The 17,121-nt window shown below is 46.9% G+C and overlaps 1 protein-coding gene across 2 annotated transcripts; it reads right to left on the bottom strand.

Moving 5' to 3' along the window:
* Nucleotides 1-388: 388 nt before the first annotated feature.
* ASB4 (ankyrin repeat and SOCS box containing 4) lies at nt 389-13,452 on the bottom strand. 2 transcript variants are annotated; one of them, XM_040431217.1, is made up of 5 exons: nt 13,200-13,452; nt 10,436-10,735; nt 6,391-6,881; nt 4,692-4,805; nt 390-1,398 (listed from the first exon to the last, which is right to left on the bottom strand). In XM_040431217.1, exons 1-5 carry the CDS (start codon nt 13,387-13,389, stop codon nt 1,210-1,212), a joined length of 1,284 nt encoding a protein of 427 aa, XP_040287151.1. In that variant the 5' UTR covers nt 13,390-13,452; the 3' UTR covers nt 390-1,209. The 2 variants fall into 2 exon arrangements, with proteins under 2 accessions (XP_040287152.1, XP_040287151.1); XM_040431218.1 differs by lacking the exon at nt 4,692-4,805 and having other exon boundaries at nt 389-1,398.
* Nucleotides 13,453-17,121: the final 3,669 nt, after the last annotated feature.

Genomic DNA, 17,121 nt, shown 5'->3' with positions numbered 1-17,121 from the left:
AGAGGCTCATTTGCATATAATAAAACATCATTTTTCTCAGCACTGCGGGCACATATGAACATGGGACCAACACAGATGCCTTCAGCTGCCAAGCGCACATGTAACAGGTCAGCCAGTGTCATAGGGACAAAACTGCTGACAGATGCCCTTTAACACCATATTACCCGTCACGGATCTACATGAATGCTCCACATACACACACGAGCAGCCACTCACATGTCACAGCTTTTACATAGGACTGCTGCATAACCCTAAATGCACGATGCAGCTCTATAGGTGACAAACCTAGCTCTGCTACATCCGCTGGTTTAGCCCACACGTCTGCAGTATGTATGAATGGCAACAACTGGATATTTCATGTTTCCAATCACTCCAATAATCATCTATAGTCCTGGGATGCAGAGCTCTCTGGGCACCTCGCTGCCAGCTTCCTCCGGGTCATGCGGTGCGGCCGGGAATGGATTATAATACCGGAGGACGCACGCAGCAGAACTCGCACTTTATTCCAGCATTAGGATATATTAATACATATACATAGTGACATCATCGCACCCGGGCTCTGCTGGACGCTGCTACAACTGGCCTGAGCCATGCATCGGTATACAATGGGTTAACCTGACCATGAATATTACTTTACTTAAAATTCCAGTAATCCGGCAATGGTTGGGTCAACCTGCTAGTCTAGTATGCGGTATATTATGATGGCACAGGAGTAGGTAGAATATATATCCATCTAGATGCTAGCCACTCTTTGATGGGGGTCATTAGCATAGGGCCTTAGGTGACAGTAGGATGTGGCCCCCGACCTGTAGGGCCCTTGTGTAGCTGCATGGCTCACGCATGCCTGCCCCTGTCTATATATGCCTATGTCTATGTATATATCTATAGTAGGGATGCCCAACCTGCGGCCCTCCAGCTGTTGCAAAACTACAACTCCCAGCATGCCCAGACAGCCTGCAACTGGAGGGCCGCAGGTTGAGCATCCCTGTACTATAGGGACCTCCAATAGTTCAGAATCCCTGATAATCCAGCACTGTGTTAGCTTCAACCTCCTGGACGATCGGAATGGCACCGTATAAAATCAGATATTGGCAATCTGCTTCAGCGGGCGCTGCCAGTCTGTGGCCCTTCCTCCAGCCTAAAGCTAGAGTTCCCAGAATCCCATGCAACAAGTGCCGCCTTGCATCAGGGCCGGAGCGCGACGTGGCGTTAATAGAGCCGTCCCTGTGGTTCCAGCAGAAGGTATTTCTTCAGGGTGGTTGGCAGAGGCAGCTGAGGGATGACGCGGTGGCACCTCTTCCATAAGACAGTGCGGATGGCACACCGGGCCAGGTGCATGAGCGACCTCGGGGAGTTACTGCACACCTCAAACAGCGATTCGTAGAACGCCTGATGTCTCTGGAAAACACAAGAGTCAAGATAGAACCGAGGCCTGAACACGATCTATTTTTTTTGCAGGGCCACAGAACGGACGTACGGAAATGTACAGCACACGGGGTGCTGCTCGCATCGTACGTGGCTCCATTGAAGTCATTGGGGGACATTTACCAGAATTAGCGCATAGGCATAAAATGCGCCAAAAAGAATGGCGCCAAATATATCAACTGTTTTCTCCAGAATTTTCACCCTAAAGAATGCATCACGCCAGAAATGAGTTAGAAATGTCAAAGTGGGCGGGGCTATCAAATTGGCGCATGTTACGCTTCATTTTTCATTCTCAGAAACGGCTCAAATTGTTGCAGACAATAAAGCCGGCTTATGTGGCGCTGTTTTATGTAAAAAGTCACATTTATGGCAGAAAGATGCAACTTTTTGTCAAAAAGTCGCATTTATGAAAAGTAAAACCAACTCGTCGTTGGAACAGGAGGCGTTTATTCTTATCTAAGGCCTCATGCACACGAACGTGTTCTGGCCGAGCCTGTGCTGCGGACCTCAAATTGCGGTCCACAATGCACGGGCACTGACCGTGGGGCCGCCGCATGCGGATCACGGACCCATTCACTTGAATAGGGTCCGCAATCTGCATCCGACTGTCCGCACTGCAAAAAAGTAGTGCATGCCGTGCTTCCGTGGGCTTCGATCCGTGTCTCTGTTCCGCACCGCATCTCCTGGATTGCGGACCCGTTCAAGTGAATGGGTCCGCATATGAAAAGTGGGGGAGTGGGGGGGGGGGGGGGCGGCTGGTGCCCGTATATTGCAGATTCACTGTTTGCGGGACGCAATACAGCCACGGCTGGGCAACGGCCGTGTGCATGAGCCCTAATATAAATGAAGGAAACAGCGGCGTTCTGTCAGTGAATTGACCTTCTACAAAAACAAAACAATAACAAAAACCTCCGGAGTCTGAGACAAAAGTCGCAATTTACCAGTGGAAATGTCGCAGATATTCTTCAAAAGTCGCAAATATGTTTCAAAAGTTGCAAGTGCGGTCTGGCAGGGTTGGCTGAAATGGCGCATTTCGATTTTAAAAAGTTACATTTTAGTGCTATTGGCAAGTGAAATAGGCAAATAATCAAGTTTACATTTTAAAAAAGTCACATTTTTAAAGTGGCGATAAAAAATCACCACTTTTGATTTGTAATGTTAGTATTTTTTTTTGGAGCAAATTATGCCATTATTGATAAATGTCCCCCAATGTGTCTGCATCCAATCTGCAAAAAATGTAGATCGGATGCGGAAAAAATAAAGTGGTGTGCATGAGGCCTAAGGGACCTAATGATTCTCACAGCTGAGAGTTTGTTACAATTGTATCCAGTCTAGAGAATGCTCTGTGAGCTGAACACCAACCTCTCCTGTCCTGAGATTATGCAACGAAATATCAGAGTGTGTGACCTTTTTTTTTTTTGGTGGTGACTTTTTTTTGGGGACAGGCAGTGTATCTATCTAGATATAAAAAAATTATTATTCATTGCTATAAATATATATATACACACAAATGACACATGTATTTACTCCCCTGCCCACATGCATGAGCGCACGCTCCACATACATACAGTGTATATATACGCCTACACGCATGTTCTGTACGCACTGCACACACGTACTCCTATCCTCTCACACAGTTAGGCCCCTTTCACACGAACGATCCCGATTAGGTCCGGATGCGTTCAGGAAAACTCGCACCATTTCGCAAGTAATTGCAGTCAGTTTTGTCTGCGATCGTGTTCAGTGGTTCAGTTTTTTCCACGCGGTAGCAATGTGTTTTGATGCGTTTTTCACGCACGTGATAATAAACGGAATGTTTACAAACAACATCTCCTAGCAACCATCAGTAAAAGACGCATCGCATCCGCACTTGCTTGCGGATGCGATGCGTTTTTCACCGAAGCCCCATTCACTTTTATGGGGCCAGCTTTGCGTGAAAAACGCTGAATATAGAACATGCTGCGATTTTCACGGAAACGCACAAGTGATGCTTTCAGCCTTACTGAGAGTAGCTTTTCCAGATGTGCTTGCTGTCAGTGAATGAGAATACTCTTGTCTGCATTAAGAGGCAGTAATTCTGCCCATATCTAGTCCTGCTCTCAGCTGAGGGTTTGCTACAATTGCATCCAATCTAGACAATGCTCTGAAAGCTAAATACAATAGCAGAAGCGGCACACATCTCTCTGCTACAATGTATCAGTCGTGGTATACCAGTGCATGGCACATAGCAGTGCCCGGTGGAGCCAGAGCGTAGACAATAATTGGGCAGATTTACGTGATGGCGTCTAGACCTCGTCATAAGACTGCTGTATGCTCTCCGCAAAAATGCGGATCCGTTTTTTTTTTAAGAACAGTTCAGCATGTCCGCAAAATTTTTTATTGCATTCCGCATTTTTGCAGACCCATAGACTTCAATGGGGCCACGTCCTGATTTTCACTGACAAGTATAGGACATGTTTTATGTTTTGCGGACCTGTAGAACGGAAGAAAAGAACCCCATAGAAGTCAATAGGTGTGCATCTAATCTGCAAAAAAACGGATCCGCATTTTTGCGGACAGCATACAACTGTCAGAATGAGCCCTAAAGAAAATGTGCCAAAAAGAAGAAACCCCTGTGCCCATCATCTCTAGACTGTCTACTCCTTGTTTACACTGTTAGTGAATCTGCCTCAATGCTCTTATTCACTGACAGCAACCAGAGATCTCGAAAGTGTTGAGAAATTGAAATTCAAGTATAGAAAAAAATGTGTAAAATATCACTTTTTTTTTAATACTGGAAAATGAATTAATCCTCCCATTAATAGTGCCAGTAGAGTGCCGCACCCCACCCACAAAATTGTGCCCCCCACATGAACCGTGCAATACCAGTCCATTCTCATGCACAGCGACATTTGTGCAGTTACCACTAGGGGGAGATCACGGCATACAAGTTTACTATACCATAACTAAAGAGCGCCACCTATTGGAGTTTTACCATACAGCGCTGTGGCTGTGTGATTGATTTTGTGATCTCCTGCCCCCAATCAGCACAGAACTGGGGACCTACTTATTTAAGTAAAAAAAAAGGGGTTGTTGAATTTAAAGCGGGTGTTCGTAGGACCTTGGAGTTTGCATATTCACCACAGTCTCCATATGAATAGATGGGAATACTCCTTTAAAGTCAAATTACAAAAAAAAAATCCTCAATGAGACCCCAGGTGGTAATACAGGAAACAATCACTCTCATCAGGCATTCCCATCCATTCCATCTGTCTCGCTCCCGTTACCTCCAGGTCGTCCTCCGGAATGGCTTTATTCCATTTGTATGTCGCCTTTATGTGTTCGTAGGCGTTGACCATGACTTCCACTGCTCTGGGATAGGAGTGGCATTCCTGTAAGACCTGAGGATTTACCATGGAGTCAGTGCCATCTGTCACCAGTACGGGCACAAGAACAACCTGGGCGACTCTCAGATATTTTACAAATGGCATATTCACACACAGCTCGCAGTGCCAGCAGAGTGCCCCCTCACAAACAGTGCCAGCAGAGTGCCCCCTCATACACAGTGCCTGCAGAGTGCCCCCTCATAAACAGTGCCAACAGAGTGCCCCTCCATAAACAGTGCCAGCAGAGTGCCCCCTCATAAACAGTGCCAGCAGAGTGCCCCCTCATAAACAGTGCCAGAAGAGTGCCCCCCATAAACAGTGCCAACAGAGTGCCCCTCCATAAACAGTGCCAGCAGAGTGCCCCCTCATAAACAGTGCCAGCAGAGTGCCCCCTCATAAACAGTGCCAACAGAGTGCCCCTCCATAAACAGTGCCAGCAGAGTGCCCCTCATAAACAGTGCCAGCGCAGTGCCCCCTCATAAACAGTGCCAGAAGAGTGCCCCCCCCATAAACAGTGCCAACAGAGTGCCCCTCATAAACAGTTCCAGGAGAGTGCCCGCCCCATAAACAGTGCCAGTACAGTTCCCCCCATAAACAGTGCCAGTACAGTGCCCCCCCCATAAACAGTGTCAGTACAGTGCCCCCCATAAACAGTGCCAGTACAGTGCCCCCCATAAACAGTGCCAGAAGAGTGCCCCCCAAAAACAGTGTCAGTACAGTTCCCCCCATAAACAGTGCCAGAAGAGTGCCCCCCCATAAACAGTGCCAGTACAGTTCCCCCCATAAACAGTGCCAGTACAGTTCCCCCCATAAACAGTGCCAGAAGAGTGCCCGCCCCATAAACAGTGCCAGTACAGTTCCCCCCATAAACAGTGCCAGAAGAGTGCCCCCCCATAAACAGTGTTAGTACAGTGCCCCCCATAAACAGTGCCAGTACAGTGCCCCCCATAAACAGTGCCAGTACAGTGCCCCCCATAAACAGTGCCAGAAGAGTGCCCCCTCCTAAACAGTGCCAGCAGAGTGCCCCCTCATAAACAGTGCCAGCAGAGTGCCCCCTCATAAACAGTGCCAGCAGAGTGCCCCCCATAAACAGTGCCAGAAGTGCCCCCCCATAAACAGTGCCAGCAGAGTGCCCCTCCATAAACAGTGTCAGCAGAGTGCCCCCTGATAACCAGTGCCAGCAGAGTGCCCCCCATAAACAGTGCCAGCAGAGTGCCCCCTGATAACCAGTGCCAGCAGAGTGCCCCTCCATAAACAGTACCAGTTTCAGAAAATAAAATACATTCTCTCTATATTAAAGGTGCTACTTTTTAATATGCTTTATATCTGGTTTCTGACCTCTGCTTGCTGCCAGTGAACGGTAACTCTCACTGTTTACTTCTAGTGAATGAAAATTGGTATTGGTTGTGCAATGAACCTGCACCTGGGTGTCTGTCCTATGACCAGGACAGATTTTCATCTGCTGTAAACAGTGAAGATCTTCTATTCACTGACAGCATGCAGAGAGCTTGAAAAGTACAATGAATTAATATAGAAAGTATATTAGAAAGCTGCAGATGGAGACAAGCACCTATAACCATGGCCGATGCGGATCATTCACCTTATGGAACTGCGGGGGATATATCCTGGCCGCTCCATGGTTCAGTAGGAGCTGGTAGCAGATTTCAGGCTGACCAGCGGCGCGGACAGACGTGACCTTTAGGACATACTGTTGGGGGGCACATCCATTGACATCCATGGTGGTGGCCTGGGCGCCCGCCTCCAGCATCATGTGCATGAGGATATGGTCGCAGTTCCATGCCGCCTTGTGTAGGGGCGACTTGCGGTCGATATCTCGGGAGTTGACGTTGGCGCTGTAGTCCAGCAGCATCCTGCAGATGAGGTGGTGCCTGCTGCTGTATCTCTGCTCCTTAATATTTAGTGCCCAGTAGGCAGCGGTGGAGAGAGGTGTTTCCAGGGTCGAGTTCACACTGTCCACGATCGCCCCGTGTTTAACGTAGAACCCTACAAGTTCTGGGATTCCTATCCGGGCGGCGGTGTGAAGAGGGGTCTCCTGGGCCTGATTGTCACTCTGCAGGTTTACATCTGCACCTAAAAGCCAACCAAACATTCATTAGGCAGCTGTGGATGTAGCAGAGCCAGAAATGTTGTGTGTAGACTTCGGGTTTGGGTCTTTTTCCTTCCTTCTGCTTCCCCCTCCTATGTTTCATTAAAGCAATGAATAAAAAGCTGCGGCTTCACCTCCTAACCTCCAGCTTCAATTTACCATTTTAGGATGCATTCACACGCTGCAGATTTTGTTGCAGAATTTTCCGCAACTGAAAATCAGTTCCCTTCACCTGAATGGGCCTTGCAGATATCCATGTGATTGCCGCCCCATTCAAATGAATGGAACTGGTTTTAAGTTGCAGAAAATTCTGCAACATAATCCGCAGAGTGTGAAGGCGCCCCTACACTAAATACAAGCTAATACTACTGGGGAAAAGAATAGGGGTTATGGCTTATTCACACGGCCGTTGTGCGGCTGTTCCGTGCATTGGGGACCGCAATTTGCGGTCTCCAATGCACGGGCAATGTCCATGCGGCGGCCGGGACGGATCGAGACCCATTCAACTTGAATGGGTCCATGATCCGTCCGCACTGCAAAAAAATAGAACATGTTACTGTGCTAACATTACTGGGGGAAAGAATGGGGGTTACTGTGCTAACACTACTGGGGGAAAGGATGGGGGTTACTGTGCTAACACTACTGGGGGAAAGAATGGGGGTTACTGTGCTAACACTACTGGGGGAAAGAATGGGGGTTACTGTGCTAACACTACTGGGGGAAAGAATGGGGGTTACTGTGCTAACACTACTGGGGGAAAGAATGGGGGTTACTGTGCTAACACTACTGGGGGAAAGAATGGGGGTTACTGTGCTAATACTACTGGGGGAAAGAATGGGGGTTACTGTGCTAACACTACTGGGGGAAAGAATGGGGGTTACTGTGCTAATACTACTGGGGGAAAGAATGGGGGTTAATGTGCTAACACTACTGGGGGAAAGAATGGGGGTTACTATGCTAACACTACTGGGGGAAAGAATGGGGGTTAGTGTGCTAACACTACTGGGGGAAAGAATGGGGGTTACTGTGCTAATACTACTGGGGGAAAGAATAGGGGTTACTGTGCTAACACTACTTGGGAGAATAATGGGAGTTACTGTGCTGCTACTGCTGGGGAGAATAATGGAGGTTTTGTGCTGCTACTACTACTACTGGGGGGAATAATGGGAGTTGTTGTGCTTTTACTGTTGGGAAAACAGTGGGGAATTTCTGTGCTACTGCCACTGGGGAAAATAATGGGGGTTACTGTGATAATACTACTGGGGGAAAGAATGGAGATTGCTGTGTTATTACTGCTGGGAAAAGAATAAGGATTGCTTTGCTGCTACTACTAGGGAGAATATTAGGGGTTGCTGTGCTATTACTGCTGGGGAAACAGTGGGGATTACTGTGCTACTACTACTGGGAGAAATAATGGGAGTTGTGCTTTTACTGCTGGGAAAACAGTGCGGATTGCTGTTCTGCTACTACTACTGGGGAAAATAATAGGGGTTGCTGTGCTATTACTGCTGGGGAGAATAATGATGGCTGCTGTGCTATTACTGCTGGGGAAAACAGTGAGGATTGATGTGTTTCCATTGCTGGGCTGAGGAAAAGTAGGGGTGACTGTGCCTTTACTGCTGGGGGGAAATGTGGGAGTTGCTGTGCTGTGCTACTATTAGGGAAAGAGTATTTGTTGCTGTGCTGTTACTGTTGGGGAAAAGAGTGGAAGTTGTTCTACTACTACTACTAGGGGGACGAGTGGGAGTTGCTGTGCTATGACTGCTGGGGGGAAGAGTGGGAGTTGCTGTGCTACTATTGCTGATAAAAAGGATGGCGGTTGCTGTTGTGCTACTACATCTGGGGAACGGAGTGGGGTTTTCTTCGCTATTGGACTGATGGAGACGTTCACTGTTATTAGGGGTCTCTGCCAGTAACAGTTTTGGGAGGAGTCACATTCACCTTCTTTCTCCATAGGGAATAGTTGAAGTCACGCAGGGGCGGACTAGAAACTTTAAAGTGGCCCTGGAAAAAATGCTAAAAGTGGTCCCATTTTGTAGTTCGGTCCAAATTGATGGAATGCAGGACCAGCACTACCATATTGCGGCACATTATACTACTCCAACAGAGCCAAATACCACAGTCCAGCACAAAATACTGAGGCAAGCAACACAAAATACAGCCCCAAAAACTTTCACTGCCCGGCTATAAGGAGGGCCCAGGCGGCGGCCCGGGGCATCGGCCCACTGGGAAATTTCCCTGTAAGGTCTATGGCCAATCTGCCCATGCAGTCCAGGGTTATACCACACTCTAAGGCCTCTTTCACACGGGCATTGCGGGAAAAGGTGCGGGTGCGTTGTGGGAACATGCACGATTTTTCCGCGCGAGTGCAAAACATTGTAATGCGTTTTGCACGCGCGTGAGAAAAATTGGCATGTTTGGTACCCAAACCCGAACTTCTTCACAGAAGTTCGGGCTTGGGATCGGTGTTCTGTAGATTGTATTATTTTCCCTTATAACATGGTTATAAGGGAAAATAATAGCATTCTGAATACAGAGTGCATAGTAAAACAGCGCTGGAGGGGTTAAAAAAAATAAAAAATAATTTAACTCACCTTAATCCACTTGATCGCGCAGCCGGCATCTCTTCTGTCTTCATCTGAGCTGTGTGCAGGAAAAGGACCTGTGGTGACGTCACTCCGGTCATCACATGGTTCGTCACATGATCTTTTACCATGGTGATGGATCATGTGATGACCGGAGTGACGTCACCACAGGTCCTTTTCCTGCACACAGCAAAGAAAGAAGACAGAAGAGATGCCGGCTGCTCGAGCAAGTGGATTAAGGTGAGTACATTTTTTTTTACATTTTTTTTTTAACCCCTACAGCGCTATTGTACTATGCATTCTGTATTTAGAATGCTATTATTTTCCCTTATAACCATGTTATAAGGGAAAATAATAATGATCGGGTCCCCATCCCGATCGTCTCCTAGCAACCGTGCGTGAAAATCGCACCGCATCCGCACTTGCTTGCGGATGCTTGCGATTTTCACGCAGCCCCATTGACTTCTATGGGGCCTGCGTTGCGTGAAAAACGCACAAAATAGAGCTTGCTGCGATTTTCACGCAACGCACAAGTGATGCGTGAAAATCACCGCTCATATGAACAGCCCCATAGAAATGAATGGGTCCTGATTCAGTGCGGGTGCAATGCGTTCAACTCACGCATTGCACCCGCGCGGAAAACTCGCCCCTTTTGTGAAAGGGGCCTAAAGGTTGTTCAGCTCCCAGAGAAGTACCTAGACTGTAACAAATCTTCAGCTGTCAGAAGTATTATCACTGGAAAGATATTCAGCCTCTGGATTTAAACAGGAATGTCCTCATTCACTGACAGCAGGCAGAGATCTTATCAAGGTGAATAATTGCTATGCACTTTAGATTAGAAAGCTGCAGATTCCATTATTATGCAATGGTCACTTTTTATTTCTAGATATCCTTAGACCCAATTGTCCGGAACCCCCAGAAGTGACAAAACCCTTCAATGAAGGGCCCCTTACCGCTCCAGATGAGCTCTTTGGCGCACCTCACAGACTCCTTGGTTTTGCAGTAATGTAATGGGGTATGCCCGCTGACTGAGAACACATTGAGCTTGGCACCGTGGGCGATCAGAATCTTGACGCAGTCCAGGTTGGCCACCTCGCAGGCGACATGTAGCGGGGTCTTTCCGTTCGGCTTGCTGTTGATGGAGGCTTTATGGTCCAGGAGAACCTGCAGGCTTTCTAAATGTCCCAGCATAGCCGTGATGTGCATCCCTGTCGCCCACGAGGCCGTCAGCTTAAAACTGGGCATCCAGTAACCTGAAGGATAAATAAGAAGGATGTAGACCATCTACTTGAATGGAACTGAGCTGCAATACCAGACACTGCCTGTGGACAAGGGGGGGCACTGTTTTTGGGACAAAAAAAAAGAATCCTTTTTTAAATTTACACTGTAGATTGAGGTCACAGATCCAGTACTGTTTACCAATGGCATTATACTTCATCCAATCTCAGAGTTCATGAATAGAATGTCAGAGGTACAGTGAAGACTGACATAGAGGAAGCACAGTAGGGGATGCCACATTGCAGAGTCTTTTGAAAGATGGGGGTCAAACTGATTTAATATGGCTGCATAAAAAGGTCTACATTATGTCCCAAAACAAGGACCCTACATGGCTCTTATGGTCAAGTCTGTGCAGCTCAGTAGAAGCAGTGCAGGTAATGCAAAGCCTAAAATGCAGCAAAATTAAAGGTGTATTTCAACTATATTATTAAGTGATTTGCCATCATTTAATGATCGGTGGTGGTCTGATAGCTGGGACCCCCCACAACCCTGAGAATAAAAGGGGGCAGCAGCACTGGTTGGCACCTCGATCCCTTCACTCTTATGGAGCTCCCAGAGTTCAGAGCTGTATGATGGCCGTGTTGTAGCTTATTCTAGTAAGGGCTCATGCACACGAATGTATTGTCCGTGTCTGTTCCGCTTTTTTTGCGGCCCGTATGTGGAACCATTCACTTCAATGGAACTGCAAAAAAACAAATGAAATTACTCTGTGTGCAATCCGTGTCCGTATGTCCATTCCAAAAAAAAAAAAAAACATGTCCTATTACTGTCCGTATTATGGACAAGGATAGGACTGTTCTATTACGGGCCAGATGTTCAGTTTCGCAAAATGCTGAATGCACACGGCTGGTATCCGTGTTTTGCGCATCCACAATTTGCAGACCGCAAAACAGCAACAGTCGTATGCATGAGCTCTAATAGACCATTTTAGAGGATGGGTGTACCCCTTTAAGGAGGTCTTAAATAAGCCTAAGACACATTATAAAGAATATATTGGGCAATTACACGACTAACAAGCAGAATAATGAGTGCAGCTCTGGAGTAAATTACAGGATGTAACTCAGGATCAGTACAGGATGAGTAATGTAATGTATGTACACAGTGACTCCACCAGCAGAATAGTGAGTGCAGCTCTGGAGTATAATACAGGATGTAACTCAGGATCAACACAAGATAAGTAATGTAATGTATGTACACAGTGACTGCACCAGAAGAATAGTGAGTTCAGCTCTGGAGTATAATACAGGATGTAACTCAGGATAAGTAATGTAATGTATGTACACAGTGACTGCACCAGCAGAATAGTGAGTGCAGCTCTGAAGTATAATACAGGATGTAACTTAGGATCAGTACAGGATAAGTAATGTATGTACACAGTGACTCCACCAGCAGAATAGTGAGTGCAGCTCTGGAGTATAATACAGGATATAACTCAGGATCAGTACAGGATAAGTAATGTAATGTATGTACACAGTGACTCCACCAGCAGAATAGTGAGTGCAGCTCTGGAGTATAATACAGGATATAACTCAGGATCAGTACAGGATAAGTAATGTAATGTATGTACACAGTGACTCCACCAGCAGAATAGTGAGTGCAGCTCTAGAGTATAATGCAGGATGTAACTCAGGATCAGTACAGGATAAGTAATGTATATACACAGTGACTCCACTAGCAGAATAGTGAGTTCAGCTCTGGAGTATAATACAGGATTTAACTCAGGATCAGTACAGGATAAGTAATGTAATGTATGTACACAGTGACTCCACTAGCAGAATAGTGAGTGCAGCTCTGAAGTAAAACACAGGATGTAACTCAGGATCAGTTTTTATTCAGATTTATTCTACATCTAAACTGCAGAACTTACTTCTTACGTTGCAGACATTTTTTGTGACCAATAAATCAATTCCTTACATTTGAATCGAGTTGTTCCTAAATCAGGTGCAAGAATTTCTACAAGCCCCATTCAGATCGATAGAACAATAGGAGATATTTCTGCAACAATTATGCCTTGTGTGAACATCCCCTTACATAACGGAGCTTTTATTCCTGTGTGTGGAGCAGGTTCGACTTGGCTTTCCTTGTAACATCAGGTGATGCAACCCCAGGCAGTGGTCCAACTTTATGGGCAACAGCAGTGGCCTAGGTTTTGTAACACATCGCACATCTGCTTAGTCATCCTGAGTGCAGTAACCCCCAGGGTGTAGATGTACGGGGGTCCTGGTGCCTGCGAGGGCTCCTCTGCCACATAAGAAGACTCCAGTAATATAGATGACACATGGTGGTAGGTGGGGGCCCTGTTACAGATTTTGCATTGGGGTCCAGGACCTTCAGCTTACACCTCTTTAAATCCCTTACCCAAAGCCCACAGAACCATGTGCCAAGATACTGACCCACAGCTTTGCCATGCAGCTCTCTGAACGCTTTGCTGGTTCATACCTGATTTGTAGGATGCCAGGACCAAACCTTCATCCTGCATTTCAAATATGGTGTCCACATCCATCTTGCCCTCATCCAGTATACTTTCCACCGTCAGGTAGTCATTTGCTTGGAGGGCCCGGAGAAGCGTGTCCTTCAGGGGCTGGTTTGATAAGGTGCGGGTACATCTCTGTCCGGCATTCGTGCCCATGTCTGCAGCGAGTGGCAGTAAACATGTCCTCTACCTATAAGAAGCTAAAGTCGTGGCCGGGCATCGGTAACTCTATCACCCGGCCATGGCTGCCCTGACTATTTATACCCTGCAACTTGTAAACTTTGGAGGAACTAATTTTAGATGACACTGTGGACACAGGATCCATGATGACTTTCTCAGGTGTCCGTGTGAGTCGTGATAAAGAAACATCCTGAGGACAGAGGAACACCTCAATGCAAAGCGCTTGTACCGGACTATCTACAGCAGTCCCATAGACTTGAATGGAGCGGTGGACAGGCATGTGCTGCATCCGTCGGGCGCACTACTTGGGGTTTCTTAAAGTACATATTTGTCGTGATGCCAGTTGCAGTGAAGCAACAAGGGCACAGGGCCCCTTATTAGTGATATAGTGGTAGTTGATGGTACCCAGGTGTAGGAATGCCAGGGGGGTGTAGGGTGGCCTAAATGTCCCTTAATGGTGTTGCATGTGTCACGGTGCTCCTACTTGGATACGCTGGAACCCCAGACGTGGCCTTCCGAAATGTAGAAAAAGGGGGTAGTTGATGAAGTGGATGAAAGAAATAACTTGAGTCCAGACCTTGTGATGAGGTTGATAACAGCTTTACTTGAATAAACTTTTCTCCAAACGATTTACAGGCTTTATCTTGGTTTCCAGCAGGCTTTGGCATTAACTGTGGCAGGCAAACTCCTCTCTGCTACATCTGTTGCTCTCTGGCTCTGCTGTGCTAACAGGCTGGCTATAGATCTCAGCTTCTTCTTTATGCAGTAATTCACTTTCTGTGGTCTGGTCTGTCTTTAGCTTTATCCAGGGTAAACTTTACTCCTGGTTTCTGAGGCTTCAGACTTCTGCCTCCAGGTACAGCTGAGCTGATGGTGCTCCAGCTGGCCAATACAGGGCTCGTCCAACAGGGACGGGCTACTGCTGCCTTCCCCCAGCAGGGGGTAACCTTTCCCCTAGCAGGGGGTAAGCTAGACTCTAAACTAAAACTCCTCCCTCCCTGCAGCAAGCGGGAAAACGCCCACCACACCACAGAGGGGGGTTAGAATGGAAAGGAAGGCTCCATTCTCTGTCCCTGTAGCTCTGCCATTTATGCTGCCACCTGCTGGTGAACCAGGCACATTACATGTTAACATAAACTGTTTCAAACACAGGAATGCACATTGTTTGCAAAAGTTACATGTGATGACATGAGGTTAACCATAGGAGACAGTAGCAAGGTGCAGGAGTGGTAACGACACTCTGGGGCGTTACACATGCTTGTGAGCATGGGCCCATGTTCTCATGATCGGCAGGGACTACAGCAGTTGACCAAACACTTATCCCTTATCCTGTGGTTGTCATAATGGGACAACTCCTTTAACCTCTTAAGGACATGGCTCATTATGGTCTTTTTTCTTCTGTTTTTGCCTTAATTCTGATAGGTATAATTTTTGTTACCAAACTGTCAGCAGCCTACAATCATGTACAGATGAGCTGGTCATTTAGGGGGTTAAATGGTGATTGACCCTTAATCCGTGAAATTGCACGGATACAAACCCTCTGCATTTACAGCACTGTAAAAAAATAAAATAAAAAATTACAGCGCAGATTTACAAAAACACAACAGCCTTTTTTTTTCACAGGAACAGCGCCACACCTGTCTGTGCCTGGTATTGCGGCTCAATTCCATTCAATGAAGCGGAACTGCAATATGACACACAGTCTGTGGACAGGGGTGGAGCTGTTTTTGGAAGGAAGCAGCCATGTTTTGCTAAACCTCTACAACCTATTGATCACCGTCAGTTTCTCTTTAGAGCGAGCAAAGTAAAAAAGGTCCCCAAAGTGATTGAGAACCCTGCGGGCCTTTACCCATTTTACCCCAGTGTTAGAGCTGTTTTGAGTTTTATGTAAATGAAGCTTAATCACCATAAAAGATTCAAAAATATAAAAGTTATGCAAGACAAGGACGAACTGTCTCCAAAGACTGAAACGCGTAGTGGTGGACACCATTTGTTGACCATGTGCCTGAGACTGCGAAGCTGTATATGGGGTCGGCACTTACAGGTCCGCGGTGCACATGGCACGGTAAATCCCGATATGGTACAGTAGGAAAGATCCCGGCACTCGCTTCCTTCCTTCAATATGCTTATTCAAACATCAGTTACAATAAGGAGACACGTTTCGGCCCGTCCTGAGCCTTTTTCAACCGTTGAAAAAGGCTTAGGATGGGCCGAAAATAGGTCATCAGTATCTGATGGTTGGGGGTCCGACACTCCTGTGAGCGCCTCTGAATTTTCGCAGGTTACATTGTATAGCGGCTGTGCTTGGTGTCGCAGCTCAGCCCCATTCGCTCCTAGGCCACGTGACACATGAACCTGTATTGACTTGGCCTAGGAGAAGCTGAAAGAAGGCCTTGGTGCTCACAGGAGAGACGGTGCCTTCTCAAACAGCTGATCAGCCGAGGTCCCTGGTGTCGGACCCTCAGTAGTACCTGATGACCTATCCTGATCAGTATTTAAATCTCGGAAAACCCCTTTAAAGTCCTTCGATCAGTGATACCAGAACAGGACTCAACAATAAAAGTGGTGCTGAAAAAAGCAAGAGAATAAAGGAAAGGAATTCATAGAAACCTGCCAAAGGTCTCCAATTTCTTCACTAGGATGTCAGAAGATGCTGGTCTTATCGTTTCTCCCGAGACTTCCAAGTCGCAGTAGCCATTAAGCATAGAAGAGGTAATAATTTGTGATGAGGTGGTGCCTCAAGCCCCGGAGGAGCGGAAGATGGGAGGGGTAGTGGCTCTGGCAGTTAATCACAGTGGCAATCCTCACACCGTTCCTCCCTAAGACCGGGCAGTGACAGGAGAGCGCACCCTTTCTTCCCTTGGGGCCCACCCTGATGTTGGGGCTCCTACCTGATGGTAGTTTGGATGCCCTTGAGATGTAGATGCTGTGGCCAGTGAAGGGTGCTGGAGTCAGTAACCAGGCCAGAAAATAAAGAAGTCTCTCTTTACTAAAATGCAGAATGGGAGTAGTAGTACATCCAATGGTATCAAACCACAGTTCATAGTAACATAGTTTCGCAGACCCATTCAAGTCAATGGGGTCGTGAAAAAACACGGAGGCACACAAGATTTTCATCCGCGTCCCCGTCCGTTTTTTTCCTATCATTTGCAAGGCAAACTTGACTTAGATTTTTTTTCACTTTCCTTCATGTCTTGTGATCCTCCAAAAATCAAGGAAGGCACACGGAAACAAAAACGGAACCGGATCACGGAACAACGGAACCCCGTTTTGCAGACCGTGAAAAAATACTGTCGTGTGCATGAGGCCAAATAATCCCTTCTTTTAGATCTGACTCTGACTGCACAAGAGAACTTCATCGCCACTAGTACTTAGATTAAACCCTCTGCGGGTAAGGGCGGGTTCACATCAGCGTTATGAATTCCACTATTGCTATTTCCGGAAAATAACGGAATTCTTAAGACAGAATTCAAAACTGAAACCTTTAGAGGCATTCTGTTTTGATCCGTCATAATAGAGGTCTATGGGCAGCATAACGTATCCGTCTGGCTTCCTTTATGCAGGGCGGAAAAGAAAGTCCTGCCGACAGGAAACCAGATGGATCCGTTATGCTTGCCCATAGACCGCTATTGTGACGGACCAAAACGGAATGCCTCTAAAGTAGGGATCGACCGATATTGATTTTTTTAGAGCCGATACCGATAATCT

Source organism: Bufo bufo, chromosome 5 (assembly GCF_905171765.1).
Source record: "Bufo bufo chromosome 5, aBufBuf1.1, whole genome shotgun sequence".
NCBI classification, from domain to species: Eukaryota; Metazoa; Chordata; class Amphibia; order Anura; family Bufonidae; genus Bufo; species Bufo bufo.
Note: the sequence above shows the minus strand (reverse complement) of the source record. Positions and strands in the feature narration are given on the sequence as shown.

Excerpts from the sequence above, each read along its gene's own strand:
- ASB4 (XM_040431217.1), bottom strand. The coding sequence starts at position 13,389 with ATGGGCACGAATGCCGGACAGAGATGTACCCGCACCTTATCAAACCAG. Across the intron at positions 4,806-6,390 it reads ATCCCCCGCAGTTCCATAAG|GTCTTACAGGAATGCCACTC; the intron begins GTGAATGATCCG and ends GTAAATCCTCAG. Across the intron at positions 1,399-4,691 it reads TTCCGGAGGACGACCTGGAG|AGACATCAGGCGTTCTACGA; the intron begins GTAACGGGAGCG and ends TGTGTTTTCCAG.